The sequence below is a fragment of the Tetrao urogallus genome (assembly GCF_951394365.1).
Source record: "Tetrao urogallus genome assembly, chromosome: 2".
Lineage (NCBI taxonomy): Eukaryota > Metazoa > Chordata > Aves > Galliformes > Phasianidae > Tetrao > Tetrao urogallus.
The window spans coordinates 29,768,535-29,789,321 of NC_136814.1; the positions used below are offsets into that span (position 1 = coordinate 29,768,535).

At 51.9% G+C, this 20,787-nt stretch overlaps 1 protein-coding gene across 1 annotated transcript; it reads right to left on the reverse strand.

Moving 5' to 3' along the window:
* Nucleotides 1-2,766: 2,766 nt before the first annotated feature.
* On the reverse strand, nt 2,767-18,534 carry TMEM63B (transmembrane protein 63B; the record flags this gene model as incomplete). Its single annotated transcript, XM_079532694.1, has 23 exons — nt 2,767-2,931; nt 3,490-3,570; nt 3,850-3,965; nt 4,082-4,249; nt 4,348-4,453; nt 4,602-4,764; nt 4,891-4,956; nt 6,110-6,196; nt 7,022-7,128; nt 7,452-7,605; nt 7,852-7,989; nt 8,139-8,272; nt 8,549-8,672; nt 8,819-8,899; nt 9,424-9,494; nt 10,073-10,181; nt 10,480-10,531; nt 10,778-10,920; nt 11,639-11,676; nt 12,419-12,509; nt 16,054-16,092; nt 17,700-17,779; nt 18,358-18,534. 23 exons carry the CDS (start codon nt 18,532-18,534, stop codon nt 2,767-2,769), a joined length of 2,490 nt encoding a protein of 829 aa, XP_079388820.1.
* Between the last annotated feature and the right edge of the window lie 2,253 nt (nt 18,535-20,787).

A 20,787-nucleotide genomic window follows, 5' to 3' on the forward strand; every position in this document is an offset into this window, starting at 1 on the left:
CCCTCTCAGCTCCGGCCGTGCCCCCTATCTCATCCTGTCCCCGCTCCATCGCCTCTCCACGTCCTTTTAAGCTGCTTTCAGAGCTCCGCTGTAATCCTTCCGCGGAGGCCGCCCCGTGTCGCGCCCCGTGCAGCTTCCTTTCAAGCCCTCGCCACCTCCCCGAGCTTTCCCTCCCCGCCATACCCACAGCAACGTGTCAGCAGGTGCTGCACTCGCTCTTGTCTCCCAGTACCCCTTTGTGTGTTCCCGTGCTGCCCCTTCCCTGTCCACCGGATGCGAGCTGCCCCGGAATTCCTACTCGCAGGAACGAGGGCTGTTAGTGCCCGGGTGAAACGGAGTGAGGTGCTGAGGTCAGAGCCGGGCTAGCCCACACCTTGCTGGGACAGGCAGCAGCCGCTTACACAATTCAACCAGTGGGTTTGGCCAGAGGCCAGGCCAGGGCCCTGGCTGCCTGGGAACAGCCCTGCTGCTGCTGCATGCTTTACAGACAGCAGACCTGCTGCAAGCAGCAAAGCCACCGAAGGCAGCTGCTCAGAGCTCTAAGATGGGATTTCCCCCTCCCCGCCACGTTCCCCCTCCTGCTCTGTTCCCAAACCATCCTTCCCCTGTTTTAACAGAGGCAGCTCAGAGTATGAGGCCTGCTCCCCCCCCGTGCTGTTGGCAGCATGTCAGAAAGCAGGACACACGGGGGCATGCAGCCCCCTCCACTGTGGTAGTAGCACGCATGCTCCCACACCCCATTGCAGCCTCCCTTCCCCTGCCACACACAGACAGACTGAAAGAACAATAGCTCCTTTTTTTTTTTTTCCTTTTTTTCTTTTTCCTCCTTTTGTACACAAATATATACAGGGTATTATACACATCTCTACACAGACAGTGCCAAACCCAACCCAGCCCCCTGCGAGCAGCATCCCAGCAGCAGGGCTGGAGCACCCAGCCAGCCTCCAGCCTGCATCCCAGGGTAGGGGCATGGACACAGACCACCAACCAATACCGTTGAGCCTTTTCCTGCAGGAGACTTGTGTTACAAGTATTGTGCCTCTCCCCATTTCTGTGTGCTCTATCTCCACCACTCCAGGACCCACAATTCTTCACCTCTGCCCCACTTTCCTCTGGGCTTGGGGTCCTATAGAGGGATGTAGAGGAAAGGCAGCTCCATCCTTCACACAGCAGCCCTGAAGAGCGGAATCCACTCCTCTAAAGGAGAGCAAGAGGGAGAAAAGCCAGTGCCCGTGATCACCTTTCTCCACAGCAGAATGCTTCAGTTGTTCAGGTCCATAAAGTGCTTTGAGCTCCAGGGCCTGTGTTGGTGATTGGAAAGGTAAATGACTGTCCCTTCCTCCTGGTCTGAGGGAGCCCAGAGGGTGGCTGGGTCCAGCTCCAGAGACCAGAGCACACCCATAACGGGCAGAGTGAAGGGAGCAGTATCAGCAATGAGCACCAAAGAGGATGGTGGCAGGGGGTTGAGGGAAATAAATATAGCTCAGTAGCAGGGAGATTATTTTTCCTTTACATTTTACACAAGGGGAGGGAGAAAGCAATTAAGAGCCACTGATGCTAACCAGAAACCTCCTCACAAGAACCTCCAAGCAGGAGTGCCAGGGGCTCATCTGCCTCTCCTGCCTGCACTCAACTTCAGACAGTCCAGGCCCCTCTCCCAGTCCTTCCTGACCCCTCCCTGCCCAGGACACAGCTATCACTAGAGAGGGGACAAAGTCAGAGGCAAGGAAGTAAGAGCCCTGGGCAGGTGAAGCAGCCCAACGCTGCATGTTGCTGAGGACGCTATGGTCCAGACCCCTTTCTCCCCTCTCCATAGCACCCAGCAGCTCCCCAGTACAGTGCCCCCGTGCCTAGCCTTGCTCCGTAGACACGGGGCAGCAGAGAGGACTGCAGTACCACACAGAGGTCAGGTTGATTTGTGTTTGAAAGAGAAGGAAAATGTGCAAAAAATGCCACTTAAAATGATGCTGCAATCCCCCACCTGTGCATGTGGGGAAGGAGGGGGATGCACTTATAGGGGAGAGGCTGCCTGCGCCTCCTGCCTGTGAGAGCACCTTCAGCACCCCCCACCCAGTGAGGGGCTGCTTTGTGCTCTCTCCTGGGTTCAACCAGTCTCCACAGCCCAGCACACAAGGGGGAAGAAGAGGGACACCATCCTCACCCCCTAGTGCCCAGGACATCACACCCAGGGGATGCCACAAGAGGCTGAGTGAGGAACACGGGAGAAGGGAAGGCAGCACTACTTGGGCACGTGGCACAAAGCCACCCCATCTTCCAATACACTGATTAAAGCTTTTTGTTCATCATCTTCCTGTAAATCTAATAAATTAGTGTTTGCATTCCTTGCCAGGAGGACAGGGGACAGAGGGAGCAGTTGAGGAAACACTAGAAGAGCCCCTTGATCTGAGACCCCTTCATAAAGCACCCAGCCTCCCTCCGCTCCTGAGGTGCTGGCAGGGTCACGGTCTCCCTTCTCCTCAGCCTCTAGGGGTTTACAGTCTGGGTACACATTAATGAAGGTAGCGAGTGAGGAGCAAGCCCGCAGAGGGGCCAGGCAGCACAGCAGTAGGGGCAGGGAAGTGGAAAGCTGGCAGCAGGGCCCCTGCCCTCACTGAAGGTAGTGGCCCTGGGGGTGGGCGAGAGTAGCGGCTGGCCCCCTCAGCTCTGCGCTCCCTTCGCTTTCTCTCTCCCGGTTGCAGTGGGCGCAGCCTGCCCTGCTCCTGGGACTCCATCCCTTCCCTCCCTCCTGCCCTCCCTCTGCAGTCCCTACTGGCGGATCTCATTCTCTATCAGGCTGTCCTCACACGACTGGAAATCCGTGTCATTCATGCCATCAGTAGTGATGAGCTCCTCATCCTGTGATCCCTGCTCCTCCGACTCAGTTGCTTCGCCCTCTGGGGAGGAGTCCTGCAGCACTTGGGCGATATACTTCTGAAAGAGCAGGGGTGAGGAGGGGAAAGAAGAAACACTCATAAGTCTGCAGTGCTTCCTGCAGCCCAGGGGATTAAGCAGAGCTCAAGGAATGAAGCACTGTTTGGGGAAAAGGTCAGGTGTCGGACATGTTGGGAGGGTATGGATGGGTTTCACCCCAGATTACATGGGGAGAAGGAGAACAGCATCACAAAACCTAAAGATTCTGAGTAAGAAGGGAGAGGATGAGAAGAAGAATGAGTAAGAAGGGCCCAGATGGATTCGTTGCCCTAGCCAAGAGAGAGGCAGAAAGTACATGTACAGCATTCAAGGAGAAGGAAATGAGTGCATGTGGGGGAGTTACAATTCATATATAATGCAATTCATCACCCAATGTAGGTGAGGAACACAGAGCCCAACACTTGCTTCCTACCCTCTTTGAGAGACTTTAGGTACTGCCTCAAAAAGGTAAGGAGCAAGGTATTTGAGCAAGAAGGAAAGACTTGCAGGTATTATCTCCTCTTTCTTAAACCCAGGTAAGGAGCATACCAGGGCATGGACATGGAGATGGGGACTCACAGCGGATTTGGGAGCTGGTAGGTTGGTGGCAGGTCTCCCATTCTGCCTGCTTTCTGTGGCATCCACCTCTGTGTGCTCAATCTGGAGAAGAAAGCAGAAATGCAGAGAATGCCAGGATGACACAGCTGCAGGAGCTGCATTCCAGTGAGACTGTCCCCAAATTCTCAGTGGGTATGGGAGCAGCATACACATGGCAATGATGGCATACAGCTCCAGACTACTTTGGGAACTTTCCCCATGGAGCTAACACTCTGCCAAGGAACAGCCAGAGACATCTCCCCCCACTGCCCTAAATCCCCCTATGTCACTGATTAGCTGTGCTCCCATACCCTTGAGCCCCTGCCCACCATCCCACCTCACCTTGTAGTTGTGAGCACTGAGGTATTTGAAGTGCCCAAAGCAGACGTGACATAGGCAGATCACAATGGTGATCACAAGAACCACAAAAGTGAACATAGAAGTTGGGGCCAAGAACCCTGAGATGAAGAGAAATCAGTGTTAGGGTGCCAAAGCCTGAGAGATGGTGTGGTGCTGCTAAGAGGCAGCAGCCAGGGGAAATGCTCAGCTAGACACTTCCCAGCCTAGCACTTACCTGTACGCATAGTGGAGAAGAAGAGAAGCCAGAAGAGGCATAAGATGGGGGCTGCCACTACTTGGTTCACAGCACCAGAATGGATCTTCTTGTCCAGTTTGGCAGGCAGGTAGGCGTAGTACAGATTGTAGCGGTCCACCAGGTGCTTGAGCAGCATATACATGAGCCCTGAGGGAGAGGTGTCAGAAAAGGGCATTGACCTTTTTCCCAGTGCCTCCAGACAAGAGGAAATACTTCCCGTGCAGAGGCAAAGGGCTGTCACTCACCAAAGGGGACAATGATGGGGCAGGTGATGCTGTAGGTCATGACCACAGTGAATACACACATCATCCACGCGTAAGCGGCCCCAAACTGGAACTCGTAGGCCTGGTGCTGCAGGAAAGAGCAGAGTCCTGCACGTTTTTACCCTGAGCAGGGTATAAGATACCCAGCACTTGGCAAGCCCCAGAATGCACAGCCCCCACCGCAGCACCCTCAGCCCTGGCTGCAGGCCATTACCCTCCCCAGCACCACCACTTACTCGCTTGACGTTTCTCCGTTCAGCGGCTGAGCGGGCCAGGCAAAGGCGAATCATGTACATGAGCAAGCCAGGGATGCGCAGCAGGTCCATGGCATTCCCAATGAAAGCAGAGGCGATGACGTAGTTGACAAAGAAGGCCCCGTTGTCTGGCAGGAACACGCACCTGGGAAGTGGCAATGAGAGCAGATTGCAGGAGATGCTCCCGCAGCACGGAAGGGACCGAGACCTAGGTACCACCTTTGGATGCTCCCCCACCATTAACAAGGGCTTTCTTCCCTGCTCCACTTACTCAAATCGCACTGCAGCTTCAGCAAGGAATTTTTTGTCAAATAGCCAGCGGAAAAACACATCCAAGCTGCAGGGAAGGGGGGTGAGAAGAAAAGAACAGTCAGAAGCAGCTTACACAGACATAGACATGCAAATATATGGAAACTGCTCTAAAAAGACCCCAAGCTCTGATCATAGACCTTATTGTTCCTTCTTGGGATATGTCATTGGCAATTATGTAAATCAGACACTGGGAAAAACAGTACAACACCCTTAAAGGGATCTAACGCTTTCCATTCTCATGCACGTTCTTCTCCTTTTGCCCTGATCCTATAACTATTTTCCTTTCCTTTGCTTGGGTGAAACAACCCTGCAAGAAACTGGTGACTGACTACAGGAGAAACTACTCAGGTACATCATAACCTCAAGAAGAGAGATAAGAGAAAAAAAAAAATCTCATTTCTCTCCAGTTCTACACTATTTCGACATAAAATTATGCAATCTTCTGGCATCTCCAGCATCATGATTCTGGTGGACTATAGAGCTCCACACACAGCAGTGGGATGGATTCTGTCCTCAGAGAGAAGTGTAACATGCTTGTTGGTGTACAGCTGAAATGCAGCCTTCTGAGAGCATTCACCTGCTTAAGTCACAAAGTTATAAGCAACAAGACATTTTAAATCTGTCTGGGAAACCTTACTGTAGTCACCCTTAAGATGGAGGGTCATTATTCTGCCTCTGTTAAAAGACCTGCCTATCCCCTATCGGAACTGGTCGATTTAGCCACTGAGGAGTTGTATCCTGAATTTATGGGCTGTAGATTTCCCATCCTACAATACATAAAGAAGCTCCTATCAGAGTAAACCCTCCCATCACCCCTGCTTCTACCTCCCAGATTTTCTCTCCCTCTCTCTCTTTCTCTCTCTCTGTTTTGTCCTTGTTCAGTGCTGAGGCTATGCTGATGTCTGGCAGCTGATGTCCCACAGGGCATTTCAATAGCCTCTACAGGAAGATTTGGGGCTCACATCCAGCAGGATTAGCATTCCTGCAGCCTACAAATAGGAAGACCACCCAGCCAAGCAGTACAGCCCACTCGCTTCTGGCTGAAGTGGGGGAATTTGCTAGCTTTATATAGAAATAAGGAGAGCAAGGAAGTACTGCAGGAGAATCACTGGAGGTGCAACTCAACCACCTCCACACTCCAGGTCTCTGCACTTTCTTGCCCTCCCATCCACACTTACCTGCTCAGGCCCAGTGAGGGCAGCAGCAAGACCATGAAGATGAGGAACGTGTAACACTTGTGCATGGTGGTCCTGTTCTCTCCAGATCTGTGGGCAGAGAGAAAGCTGTTAACATTGTCACCTCACCAGCACAGGGTGCCCCCACATAGCAGAGACTGGGAGCTCCATGTGTGTGCCTTGCCTGGCCACAGGGAGGAGGCTATAACAGGGGGCTGACAGAGGCAACAGCGAGAGAAAGCAGAAGGCAGGTGAAAAGGCAGGAGAATTTTTTTTTTTTGGGGGGGGGGGGGGGGGAGGGAAGGGGGAGTAGAGAGAATAAGCTACCTTCAGTAATCTGCAGCTGCCAGAAATGCCAGCTGAAAGAGTTCATGTTTTAACACATGGTGGGGCCTGGAAGCTCAGAGAAGGGTAATGCTGCCTAGCAGCCCTGCATCCCACCACACAAGTGGTGAGTGGTCTTGTGCTATTTGTGAGGTATATGCACATTTGCCAGTGCTCTGCAAGTCAAATCCATTCACTACTGCCAGAAGCCATGGCAGCCAACACAATTTTTCCTTGGGAAAGTGATGACTTCCACATGAGTACAGGCACACCACACCTGCACACTCACCTTAGCCAAGGCTTCCCTTGCTACTAGCATTTCTCAAAGGCATTGGCCCCAGCTCCTCCCACTTTTCCTGCAGAAGTATATCACTCTCTGCTCAGTATAAGCCCATGCTGAACCCCACCACCCAGCTAATGGCTGGCAGAGCTGTCCACAGCAGGCCCCAAGGTGACCAAAAGGTGCCACATGACACCACGCTTGGAGTGAAGACAGCAATCTAAGCAAGATGAGCTGGTCACAGCTTTGCATTAGTGAGAAGTATCAAGATGCCAGGCAACAAGCCAAGAACAGGCACTGGCTGTCCCTACCTGGTCCAGTGCGCTTCAAAAAAGGCAGAGTAATACACAATGGTGGGCAGCAGAGCTGAGAAGCACCACAGCAGCAGAGTTGGAAAGAACTGAGTGATGATGGGGTTCTGCGACAAGACAGAAGAGACTGTGTGTTACACACAGTGCAGCAGCTCTCATCACAGGTGCTGCGTTTATTGATGCAGAGTTCCCAGTGCCAGCTGCTATGACAATGCAGCCCAGCCCAGCCACTCTCAGTACCCCCATACTGGAGGGCTTGGGGGGCACATGACACTCAACCCTCTCCTGAACCACCTCTCCTCTGCTCTCTGGCTGACAGGACCTGGGTTATGCTGCCAGTTTCTCTTGCTACTCACTCCCTTTCAGGGGCTTTTGTGCCTTGGGGTGGCTTCAGTGCTACCCATTGTGCAACCCTCCCCAAAGGCCTTACATTGAGGTACTCCACAGGCTTGGTGACATTGAACTTGTCCATAGTGGTGATGATGATCGCAGGGGTGGTGAGGAAAAAGAGGAGAATAAAGAGGACCACATTGATCACCAGGCAGCGGATCCACCAAATGAAGCCCCGGATGGAGAGATGTTCCCTGGGATGAGGAAAGAAAAAGGGCATCAAAATCAACCACACTAAAGATCATATTCACAATACAGCCAAGCCTGTGTGAACAGAGCTTTGGAAATGAAGTTAAGGCCTTCCCCCTCCAAAGTTGGATCAAATCTCTAGCTCAGCCAAGTTAGCCATCAGCAAGACCACTACCCTCCGTTATCAGATTGTGAGGGTGCATTCTCTCTTTTTATCTCTACAGACCTTGCTGAGCCCCACTTCTGCTCACCAGTAAATGTTTTGTGGGTCAGGGGCATAACTGACAGTCCAGTTGGAAACGTGCAGAGATTCACTGCAGGAGGAGGCCCTGGGCTCCCCACGACATGCGCAGCCCTGGCACTTACAAGCATTGAAGTCTTTGAGGATTCTGGAAAAGAAGAGAACAAGGGAGATGCTGCCACAGAGGGCCAGGGCAGGAACAAGCTGATGTGGATGTCTTGGGGCTGGGATTTCTGATTTAAAAGAGTTGTGAGATGCCAGCGTCCTGGGAAGGACAGGATCTCTTGCAGTACTCACATGGCTGTGATAGTCTCATTATGAAACGTGACAAAGGCCATCCCCAGAGGCTTCTCATTCACCTTCTCCTTCTCCCGCTTGTAGTCATCTTTGAGTTTCTCCTCCAGTTTAGTGTAGTACTCAATGGCTTCCACCTGAGCAGAGGGACAGGCATCAGAGCAGAGACCAGGGGACCTCACCCCTTAGAGCTGTCACAGCATCACAGCAGGGAGACAGCAGGCAGTCAAGACAACCTAGGCTAAGCTGTGGGGCAGCAGCTCCGTGGCTGAGTGCCAGGAGAGCTATGATACGCTCCTGGTCCCAGACTGGGTGGCCAGCAGGACCTAAGCATGCTGCAAGTCAGCGTGGGCAGCACAAGGACCCAGTGCCCACAGTACCCCTCTGCCCAGTGCCTCCAGCTCTCCTCACACCTCCTCACAGCCCCTGATGACACAGCAGCACAGGTGACCGCAGGGCTTGGGGTTGATCATGGATGGGGTGTTCTCCTTGCTCTGCAGGTTGGTGAAGTAGATTCGTCCGCGCTCAGCTTTCTTCCTGAAGCAGGAGAAGGGAAGAGAAATAAAGTTGTCTCAGAAAACCTCCATGGCACCAGACTTGAAGAAGCGGATGAGAAGAACTTACACCTCCAACTTCTGTGACTCCCCACCCCAGCCTTCTACCCCCAGCTATGGGCTGGTTACCTCTCAGCATCGAGAAACATCAGCCGAGCCACATCATAACAGGGACGTGCTTCCAGCACAGTGCAGTTGGCATAGGCCTCCCTGTGGATGGAAAATAGCTGCTTGTCATACATGGCATCAACTCCCTTCTCTAGAGTGCTTCTAAACTACTACAGTTTTTACTCAGGTTCCAATGGAAGATGACGACTTCTTGTTTTGATATTGGTTAAAAAGACAAATATACTCTTCTACAAAGAGCATGACCGACAGAGAAGCAACAGCACAGTATCCCACTGTCACTGCTGGAGTGCTTCCTGCCTGCATCTCACTTCTATGAGCTTGACAGCTTTCTCATGATGTGCCCTATCCCACCATGTACCATGCTGACCCCCTATGGCTCTGCAAAAGACAGCTCAGCGTGTCCCAACACACTGCACATTGAGATAAAAATTCACACAGGAAAATAGCAGCCAAGTGCCCAAAAAAAAGAGCGTTCACCAATTTTAACCAGCTTCTGCCCCAGGATTTTCAACGTATTATTGCTGTTCCAAGCAACATCAGCACCACCCCACTAAAAACATTCCTGTTACAGAGCAGCCTTTAATTAGGAAAATAGTGAGACTCACTCAAAATGCTTCTTGATCTTTTCAGGCTCAGCATATTTTGAAATCCCATTGATGAAGAGAGTTCGCTTCACCTGAAAGGAAGAAAGTGAAGATAGGTGTGGATGGTGTAAAAGATCAGACTGAAGTAAAAAAAAAAAAAAAAAAAAAAAAAAAAAAAAAGTTGAAAAAACAATAAGACTCAAGGCCTGAGTTAGCAATAGGAGGGCATCCCAGACACTCTGGGGAGGTTTGCTCCCTATCTCCTACGCTTCTACTAGCTGTTAGCACTCCACATGTGATGTGCTGCAGATTGACAGGATAGGGGCTCACACTGCAACTGCCTGAACAGAAACAATGGTGTTCAGAAGTAGGCAAAGCAAAGGCAGCTAAGGTACAGCCCCAAATCCATAGAGCAGCTGGAGCAACTCTTTAAACATGGGTCCCCCCACACACGTTCACCCAGCTCAGACCTCTCTCACTTCACCAGGTGGCATCAAGATTGGCTGCTCCAGAGGAGATCTACCTTTGGCCAGGCAGAACAAAGGAGACAAATCACAACAGCCCCAGACTGCTATGGAAAGGGAAGTGCTTGGCACCCTCTCCCAAGCCACCCAACTTGACAGGAAGCCATGAAAAGATGTGCCTGGGGCAGTGCTCAGACCCCACTCACCAAGTCGTCCTCTTTGTAGCGCATCTTGGAGGTGTGCCGGCGCATGCTGTACACTGTCAGCAGCAGGTACAGGAAGGCAAAAGATGTGTGCAGCCACAGCAGGTTATTCCTGACACAAGAGAGGAGCGCTTAAAGCCAGCACGAGGTTGCCACTACAACTCAAAGAGATCTCTCAGGGACCCCTTCTCCAAAGGCTCTGGGGCCTTGAGCGGTGTAATTGGCACAGCATACACATGCCCTGCCAACAACCTCCAGGACTTCAACATGGCAATAGGAGCAGGGCTAGCAGCCTTTTTGCGGAGGGCAGAAACACAACCTTCAAGGAGGAAAGGCTCTGCAACAGGTAAGCATCTAGAAGATACACCTTGAGTGCCACAGTTATCCATCCCATTCCCATCCACACCTACCCAGAATTCAGGTTAGCGATCGTTGTCCTCCCAAAGCTGTATGCATTGTTTTCTGGGGAGAAAGAAGCAGACACAGATACATTCAGTTATACTGATGGGCTGTGGCAGAGCTCCAGCGTGGCATGGTATAGCAGGAACCTCACCTGCAAAACACCCCAAAAACCTAACCTCCCCAGGACAATCTTCTGGATACTCCATGCCCAAAGTGGGACAGGAGTCAGGTTTATCTGTGTTACTCCCTAGAGGACTGAGGCCCTGGCACTGAAAGCAGCTTCTCCACTTGGCTCCCTGCCCTCACCTAGCAGATCCCCTGAGAAGTTGACAGGCAACACGATGCCCACGGAGAGCACACCCACAGCCACCAGCAGCCCGATGATGTGCCTCTGGAAGGACAGGTAGTGTACTGCGTCACCTCCGCATTTGTCCCGGATCTCATCATCCCTGCCAGGGAAAGAAAGGCAATCAGGCAATCTTTTCCTGCACCGGAGGGAATACAGAAAAGCACAGGGTAATGGCTGCCCATGCAGTTGGTTTGAATGTACACAGCACCCCTGGAACACACCCTGCAGAACTGCAGCCATGTCCTGGACATTGACTCCAGCATCTGGCCATGAACCAGCTCAGGCAAAAGCCTATCTATGCAAAATTTGCTGCAGCTCTGCTCCCCACACGCTGCCTTCTGCCACCAGGAATGGGCAGCTGGGCCCACACACGCCCACACCTAACAATCATCCCTGCATGGCCTGATTCCAGAAATGCTTAAGAAACTGCTCCCGAGTGCCATCCAGCTGGCAGCATCTCCCTGCCTCCTGCAGTCCATCCTTCACGCCAGAAACCTTCTTTACACAACAGTGCCCCTAGCAGGAACCATAGGGAAGGGAGCACTTCTGCAGCGTTTCTAAAATTGGACTGGGAATAGGGTAGATGTGGGTTGAGCCATCTCTGTCGCAAACTGGCTGTGTGACCTTAGTTTTGGCCCTGGCACAATTTGTATCATCCTTGCCTTTGCTTGTCCCCTCCATACAGCCTTCTGCAGCCCCTTCTCTGAAGTGCAAAAAAGGACACTGACTTCACACTGCTATACTGGGTTGTTGTCCCAGTACCCCACACTGCCCTTCTTCCTCACACAGTCCCCCTCTGCAGATCCTGGGGCACTTACTTTATTCTGAAGATGGCTGTTAACCAGGAGCAGAAACCCTGTGTGGAAAAAGAAGACAGAAAGGTCTCACGTCACCGTATGCTCCCCTATTCCTGCTCCATCCTCCAAAGGCTTGGGAGACCCGGCTGGCATCCCTGAACCCACACAGATATGACTGAGGGCAAGGAGCCCAGATCACAAGCAGCTACCAAAATGTGCAAAGCTGCAGAAAGGCCTAGGTGGAGGAGGTGACAATGCTACTACATAGGGCACAACTCTGCCACATGGCTGTCCCCCAGCAGCAGGTAGCTTGGCCTTTCCAAGAAGCACTGGGCTCCTGGTTAGCCTAAGAGCTCTCAACAGCTAAGGGACGTCCAGAAAATTAATCACACAGTGGTACTGCAACTGCCATCCTGGACAATAGCTCTGTAGAGACTTGAAGAACAGAGCATGCCAGGCCAGTGCTTCTCAAAGCACATCCAGTGGAGGCATATCTCCTGGGAAACTTCACGCACTACTCAGCTGCACTTACTCTTTAGAGAGGACTGCAGGAGTAGACTGCTCACAGAACGGACGCTCATCAAACCAAGTAGATGTACAGCTACCGGTTTAAAAGCATGATCAGAAGCCAAGCAGTACTATGTTGCCTTGGGCTCTGTACCATACAGTCAGACTATAAAGTGTGGGACTTAAGGCTCTAGAATGGGCAGGCAGAGCTACTTCTGAAGAGCACTTGGTTCTCACAAGCTGTGGCCTCCCAGCTGCCCACAGACAAGCAGTTTGCCTCTTGCAGCTACTTACATTGTCCCTCTGGTCAAAGTCCACAGAGCTGGAGACGGAGGTGAGGCGCTCGTAGCGGTCATGGTTGTCAGAGTGCAGAGCGGAGGCTACGCTAAAATGACAAATGTTGAGGGAGAAAGTTAAAAGGTGAGAGGAGGCAGCTCAGCCAGGAACCAAGAGCACCCAGGCCAGCAGTTAATTCAGATCAGTTTGCCCCAGGTGAGACGGAGACAAGACAGCCTCAAAGAGCAGAAGGCAGCAGTAAGCAGAGACCCCTCCTTGGGCAACGCTGCACAGACAGCACCCAGAGCCTGCTCCCAAGCATGGGGCTGGGCTCTGGCAGCCTCCAGGGGCTTATGGATGCTGCACCCTCTGTGCCCCTTCTCTGAAGGGCGCATAAGCCCTTCAAGGAAGAGCTGGCAGCAGCTGCCACAGAGGAGTGATCGAGTCTCTTTAGTGCAGAGCTTAAAGAAGAAAGAGGAATGTGTGAAGGAAACAGTGCTACAAGTGGGGTGCTCACCTGAGGGCTCCTGTTTTCCCTTTTGCACCACATCTACAGAGATGAGTGCAGAGGTGAGCATTAAAGGTACCAAGAGGCATAAAGCAGCTCCCAGGCTACTGGGGAGAGAGCTCTGGAGAGGCCCTGGCAGCATCTTCTTGTCCCTGGGGCACCTCACCTACCCAATTCTGCAGACTTTAGCTGTCTCAGGGAAGAGGAAGGATAGGAGCCTGGTGGACCCATATCACCATTGTACCAGTGCCTCAGTGAGAGGAGACCCAGGGAAAGAAAGACACTACTGGCATGGTCACACTGTGTGCTGATTGAAGCCAGGCTGAGCCCAGCTGCTCGCTCATGGCTGGGTCTCCTGTCTGCCTGGGAATCCCTAGAAAAGGGGCAGGGAAGCAAATGGGAACAAATGGTTGTAGGCTGGAAGGTGAGAAGCAAATATCCCCAACTGCTGCGCTCCAGACACAGGCAGGGACGTCAATGAAGAACTGGCAGCGCTAGCATCCAAGGCAGATAATAGTCCCCAAAATGAATGGAGGTGATGAGTAGGCTGGCAAAGAAGATAAAATGAATGGTCCAGATACCTAAATTAAATAGCACTTGTAAGATGACATTAGGCTGGGACCTTGGAAGTACGAGATCTGGCTAGAAGTAAAGCAAACACTAAAAACAGTCTCTCTGTAACCACCACAGATGAAAGAAGGATCAGATGAACAAGAACCAACAGAAGAAACAGATGAGAAACAGACTAGAGACAAGTGATGACACCCCAGAATGGCAAACAAGCTAAGACCTTTGTGACCCTGTTGAAGGGAAAAGGATGGTACACATGGCTTCCCTCAGAGCAGGGCAGCATCTGCTGACTTTCTAGCTGGAAACAACACCCAGAGGAGAACGGAGATTAGTGAAGGTCATAGAACTACAGGACAGAAGATTAGACAGTGGAACAAGGGCCTGCAAATGCACAGCCCCACACCTACACCCTGGACCCTCAGCTCTCTGAAATCCCAGAGGCTTTGCAACTGGATGAAGGGAGAGGGTGTATTTCCGCTGCCTGCAGCCCTGAGGAGACCCCAGCATGATGACACTGTGTGCTTCTGGCTCCTCAGTACTGGGAAAGTAGACAGTGGGGAAGCACTAGAGGGAATAACTGCAAAGGGTACCATTTGTTAGAACAGACTAACAGCTCCATGCAGGATGGACCATACCCGAGAATGTACATGATCAGCAGTGCTGAGAAGACAGAGGGTGCCATGCCCTTCCAAGGCTGGGAGGATGGAGAGGGAGCTGCAGAGGAGTACACTGCATCTAGCTGGAGGCTCTCTAAAGCCAAGCACTAACAAAGCAAGTGGAAAGAGGTGATGCTGCCCTCTTTCCTGAGAGGAGATTAATGTGGGACCCAAGAAGCCTTCTCCATGCCTGCTGCTAGAGAAGAAAAGAGACTAGGTTTGAGGCACTGCCAACCCCAGGCTCAAGGAGGGGAAGGCTGCCAGGCAGCTGTGCAGACAGCTTGCTGTGGTGTGATGCATGAGCTCGCTGTGTGGATAGCAAGCCCTGCAGGACTTTCCATCACTACCCTTACACACGGAGGTGGGAATGGGCTGCCACCTCCTCTTGGCACAGACTGAGTCACTAAGAGAGCTAATGGCTACACCTGCTTGCTCTGGCAAATGTCAGGACAAGGGTACTTGCTGGCTTCCAGACAAAGGGACACATTAAAGAGGTTGTGCTCTTGCACGTTCAGTGACTGGCAGTGCCAGTCTGCATATGAGTCCCTAACCCACTACACGCCACTGCAACTCTGCATGGAGGATAGCTCAATGGCAACGTGCTACCAGATTTAGAAAAACACTGACCAGGATGAGGTTTTCCTCACTGAGATCCACAGGCTTTTAGAAACTTCTGTCTACCAAAACCAACACAGCTCAAGCACTGCACTTGGAGGGCAGCAGAGAGATTCAGCAAGCCCAGATGAGTAATGGGAAGAGGAAGAAGAAGAAGCAGACCCCTGGAAAGAGAGAAACACTCATGAGGATAACAGATGGCCTCCACTAAAAAGCTGCTTCTGAGCCCCAGAGCATGACAGCTCTGCTACAGTGCGTTAGCATCCAAAAGCAGCCAGACACATACAAAGCAGGGCCATCCACGTGGAGCGCTAAGTGTGAGCAAGGCATTCCCTCTGTGCCATGTACCACAGCTACCACCAGTTTTGCTTTCACAGCCAAGACTGCTCTGCCCTTTGAAGCTAAGGAGCAGAATAGGAAAACAGGAGGACTTCTCTGCCCTCTTGAGACAGTAGCAGGCCACTGCTTTGCAAGTGATGGAATGCTCAGTGCAGGCTCTGCTGGCACTCCTGGCTGACTATGCAGCATGTCACTCAGCATATTGGCAAGGCAATGGAATGGTTTTTACTTGGGTATAAAAGCAGCAAGAAAGAGAGAAGAACACAGAGGAAGGATCTGTGACAGTGCTCAGCTGTCCTCACTATGAGTACCCTGCAGATAAAGCCAGGTCAAGGTGTTAGAAGATGCTCTCAGCCATGCTGAGACAGGAAAGTCTCTTCCCACATGGGGAAGAGAAAAGGGACAAAGACGCTGCCTTGCTAAACACAGTACCAGCCTGGGGTAGATGGTAAGGGAGAAGGGCCAATACTTGCTCTTGTTCTGGAAGCCTCATGAGGCTCAAGGCAAAAGAAAAGCCTAGTAATGACCTCTGTGCACCTGCCACGAGAACAGCCCTTGGGGCTCACCAGCATGAGGGATGAACAAGGAAAAGGCAGCTGCCCTCCTCTTGGCTGACTCAAGTATGCCGCAGGCTCATGTTTCTTCCCCAGTACTCACAGTGGGAGGCAGGTACAGCAGGGTGCATGATATGTCACTATCTGTCTCAACTAGCAGCTCCTAGGCACTGCTGCACACAGAGAGCATTTAAGGGCTGAGTGGAAAACTACAGTGCACCCAGGTGTGGTAGGTGGCTGACACAAAGGGGTGGGGGGGAAGGGGAGAAAAGAGCACAAATCCATCTAGAGACACAAATCCAAGCCCTGAACTCCCGGCCACTTAGATTAGTTCACAAGCAAGAGAGAAAACTGCAAAAAGAAACAGAGAGAGACAGAGAGAATAAAAAAGACCCTGAAAAAACAACATACTATTCCCGCTCCTCTCGCTCCGTCTGCCATCGTCGGCGCCTGGGGGCACAGAAACAGAAAGGGAGAGGTTACAACCAGGGGAGCAGGCGCCAGGTCCCCTCCATCACAGGGCTCCACGTGGTCCTGAGGAAGAGAAATCTGCTGGTGGTAAGGCTGGAGAAGGAGACCTTCCCTACAGAGCTCAGTGCTGCCCTGAGCCACTGCAACCTGCAGACTGCATGAGCCACCCACCTGCTCTCTGCTTCCTTTACCCAGCTTCTGTCCCTCTCCTCCCCATCCCAGGCAGCCAACGTGCATCTGTCCCAGGCCAAAAATTCCAGCCCCATAAAATGCTCAACCGGCCCCATGGATGGGCCAAGCAGCAGGAGCACACAAGGACAGACAGCTGCAGCAGCAGGAGCTCCTCCTGCAGATTCCAAACTAGCTGGCATTACTTGTACCAAACTTATCTGAACTGATATTACCAAGGGGACCAAACAGGCTGGAGCTCAGCTCTATTCTAACCTTTTGGTGACATGAGCTATTGGAACTTACCAAGCAGAAGCAGCACCGACCACCAACAGCTTTAAGCCACACTGCCTCCGGCATGTGACAAAGTACAACACACACACAATAAACCACCTCTGGATACTGCATAGCACAGAGCAAGACTCTCTACACAACCCCCCCAGCTCCACCAAGGGGAGTTACTCGCTCAGCACTGGAAGAAACCAATTGTCCTTCCCACTGCTTACAGCAAAAACAGGAGCAACAAGGCATGCTTCTGGAAGGAATCTCAGACATCTGCCTTCAACGTAGGATCCCCATTACCAAAGGGCCCTGACTTTTGCTAGAAGACATGACTGGATGCATATCTCCTCGGACACCCTTGCTCTGTCCCTCCAGAGCAGTTTGTGCAGCCTTCTCCTATTGCACTCTGCTCTCAGGCTCATCACAGGTCCTGTAAAGCAGAGCAGGGGAGCAGTGAGTGGTAGTTCTGTCACTCTTCCTTCTGCAAAGAACAGCTGGTGACCCAACACTTTCATCAGCCGAGAGAAAATGAGCTGCATGGGATGAACTCAGCATTTGCACTCACTATTCAAGCTCTACTACTGCCTGGGCAGATCCCTGCTCCAGCCTCATGTCATATGCTCACCTTGCCAGCCAGGCATGCCAGCCATCCCTGTTACTGCCTATCCTGCTTCAGCTTTATGAGCAAGTCTGGCACCTAGAAGCAGCAGGCTGCATTTCTAAGTGCCCTTCACAAGAACTACATCCTGCAAAGCTACCTTCAGAGGTTTAAAAGACTTCAGCATGGCAGCCCCTGCCCCTTCTGTGACCTTTTTTCCCCCTCCTCCCTCACCTCTGCCTGCTGTTCCTCAGGTCATTTCAGCCCCTGTGCAGCTCTGTCAGCACAGGGACCAAAGGTGACATTGTAGCTTTACTTCCTGGAGCCAGCAGAGACTGCTCCCTGCACTGGTAGGAGGATGCTGTAACAAAAAAAGCTGGTAAGCACAGACTTCCCCTGTTTGTGGAGCTCGGGGGATACAACTGGCATGCCTTCCCCTCTTCTCCATCTACCTCTGGCACACACAAGGGGATTCATCCCTTCTGCAAGGAAAGACATTGCTTGTGCTTTTTTTTTTTTTCCTGTCTGCCACGCTTACCTGTCAGCATCAGTCACCAGGGCCAGGCGTCCATAGTCCCAAGCAACTTTACGCAAAATTGAGAAGACAAACAACAATGCCTGAAAGAGAGCAGAGAAACAGTTGTCTGCTTGCAGAACCACAGGAACTGGGGGCAGGAGGGGAGAGGACTGCTCAGCTATCAGCACACTGAGGCCACAGGACAGCAAAAGTCCTCAGAGCTGAAAAATCAGTCTGTCTAGGTGGTTAGAGGCAGACTGAGGTCCAGGATGCAACACACAACAGCCAAGTTAGTCATAGGATCAAAAAGTCCTCGTGACCTAAGGAGATAAGGTTATGACTACAATGTCCATGGTCCCACAGTTGCCAAGGACCAAGCAAAACCTTTGGGTAGGTAAGTCTGTGGGGACTCAGCATCACAAGGAGGAATTCTGGGACATGGGACTAACCTAACGTGACCTGTGTCCTTACAGAAAATTGACAACACCATTCCACAGGCTCAATGCAGTGGTGCTAGAATTAAGGCCTAGAGTGGTTAAGGGACACAACTGAGGCCACAAAATCTGCTAGCAATAAAGTCAGGAATGGAATTTGGGATTCTCAGTTCTGACCAGATCATAGTTATCCCTTCACGACTAATTACCGAGGAAGGTGCCAAAGCAGCCATAGGCAAACTTACAAGAAAGCACATGAAATCAAGGGCTAGGACAGTGGGCACCCCGCCGAAAGGCAGCCCCTGCAGCACTGTGCTGCGGATGCGGGCACTGTAGCAGTAGTCCTTGGTGCTGTTGCTGCATGTGGAGGTTTTGCAGGTGGCCCCTGCTGAGCCCAGCGTGGCGATCACGTAGGGAAGCATCTCTACAGCTTCATCGTCTTCCCTGGGGAATAGAGAGAAAGGCCTGGTTAGCACACACCAGCTGGTTAACAGTGTCGTCCCATTAGAGTTGGGACCACTCTCAGCCACTATCTTGGGTTCTCCCGTTGCCATAGGTGCTCTCTGAGAACCAGTGCCCAAGAACAGGGTCAAGAAAAGAAACCTGGAGAGCTTTCAGGGATGCTAGAAGAGCTCATGGGGTCTTTGGCGAGCTGCTCCCACCAGGCACAACCTCAGAGTGTTCCCACCTGCTCCCAACTATCACATCATTTAGGACTCACAGACTACCCTCCTCTTCCCAAAGGAGCAGTGTCTCAGCACCTTCCCCTTGGCAGGGAAGGCATTTAGCTACAGGAAAGAGCGAACGTGTGAGGTGGCATTAAGTCACGTCTGGATGATGGAAACAAACTGCTACGGGACAGTTGCTGCATCACGATCCACAATTTCCTCTGTCTGGCTGCATGCCATTAGCTGTATTAGGCTGAATCATCGCTCACAGCTCACTGCATGCCTCAGCTCCCAGGGCCCCACCAAAAAATGCTCCCACCCCTGCCTGTTTTCTTTCCTCCGACTCGGAAGTATTATGCAGAGGGCAGAGAGGAAACTCGGGATCCACTGTTTAGCTGACCACATTTTCCCCCTCCCTCCCCCCCAGTGCCCTCCCCAAAATGCTGGAATTGTACAAGAGCCAGCACAGTGCTATCACTGGAGATGGACAGATTTTTCTTCTCCTGCACAGAGCAGTTCAATGGGCAATGCAAAGTGGACCACATTACAATGACCAAGAGTGAATCGAGCACAACTGGGATGCTCTGGAAGGGAGAGATCAGCAGAAACATGATCACTCTATGGATCAGTGGGGATGAAACCCCACGAAACCCCATCAGCTGTGGAAGGACTGTACCTATTCCAGAGGGCTATTTGCCCCAAGCACCAACAAGCCATCCTGCTGTCTTACGCTAGCCTGCTGTTGCAGCATGGTCGACATCATCTGCCCTGCCCTCCTAATGCCACAGGAGATGGTGACATTTGCAGAGAGAGGCCACAAGGTGCATCCTGGCAATCTCCTGCCTCGCTGCAGTGATTTATCAGTGTCACAACACGGCACTGGCTGGTTAATGACCGCCACACAGCTCACTGCAGTGCTCAGAGAGCCCAGATCAGCTCAGCTGGGTGGACATATCACAACAAGCAAAACCCCCCTGCATATAGGCACTGAAGGACATCGACCCCACGGGAAAAGCCACTGAGCAGTCCTTTAAGAGATTCACAGGCAAAGAGCTGGAGTGAGGCTGCCAGGAACTGCAAAAGAGAACGGAAAAACAGCAGGAAGCCAAGCCATGAGGTCGCAGCTGGCAACTAGCTGGGGTCTGGCCAGCAGGATTCACCCCAGCTGAACCAGAAGGGACTTGGGAGCGGGGAACATGCGACAGCAGCTGGCAGGAAGAAAAGGGACAGCAAGGGACACAGGGGGCTGCCACCAATAACTCCACCAAGCTGCCTTCTTGACAGCATCATCACCAGGCCAGGACTTGTCACAGGGAAATCGTGTGCTTGTGAGCAGAAAAGGCTGTGCCCCTCTGAAGTACCAGTCTAGAGGGTCACTGCAAAAAGAAATGCCGCTAATTCCTCTTTTGGAGAATCTTGAAAGCTTTTAGGTCTTAAAGGGTGCAGCAACAAGTTCCAGATATTAGCAGTGTTGAGTGAAAGACCATACTATCCCACTGCAAGTCCCCTCCTCGTGTTAGCGCAAAGGCACAGAACAAAAGCCATTGCTGTCTCTAGGTCTCCTCCTATGATACCCACAACAAAGCTCCTCCCTTCCCACTTCCCATGGCTCAACGTTCCTCCAGCCCCAGTCCCACTCACCATACACCCCTAAACACTGCCCACTCTCTTCTCACCCTAAGGAAACCTAAGTTCATAAAAGTTCATAAAACACCCTGGATGTGGGAGACGACCTTGACTTCCAGAGCAGCATTCCGATGCTCTCAGCATCTCTTACAAAATTCCTCATGCATCCAACTGTGATTTATTTCTCTAACTGCATCCATAAACCTTGAGGAAAAGCATCTCTATAAATGGTCGGCACACACCACAGCCCTGAGTAGCTGCAATAGTTCAGAGACCAGTCTCTGGATGTCCCAGGACAAATAATTTCTTACAATACACTGGGCTTCACATTTCTCAGTAGTGGTTTTCTCTTCCCTTCACACCACTCTGCATCTTGTCACT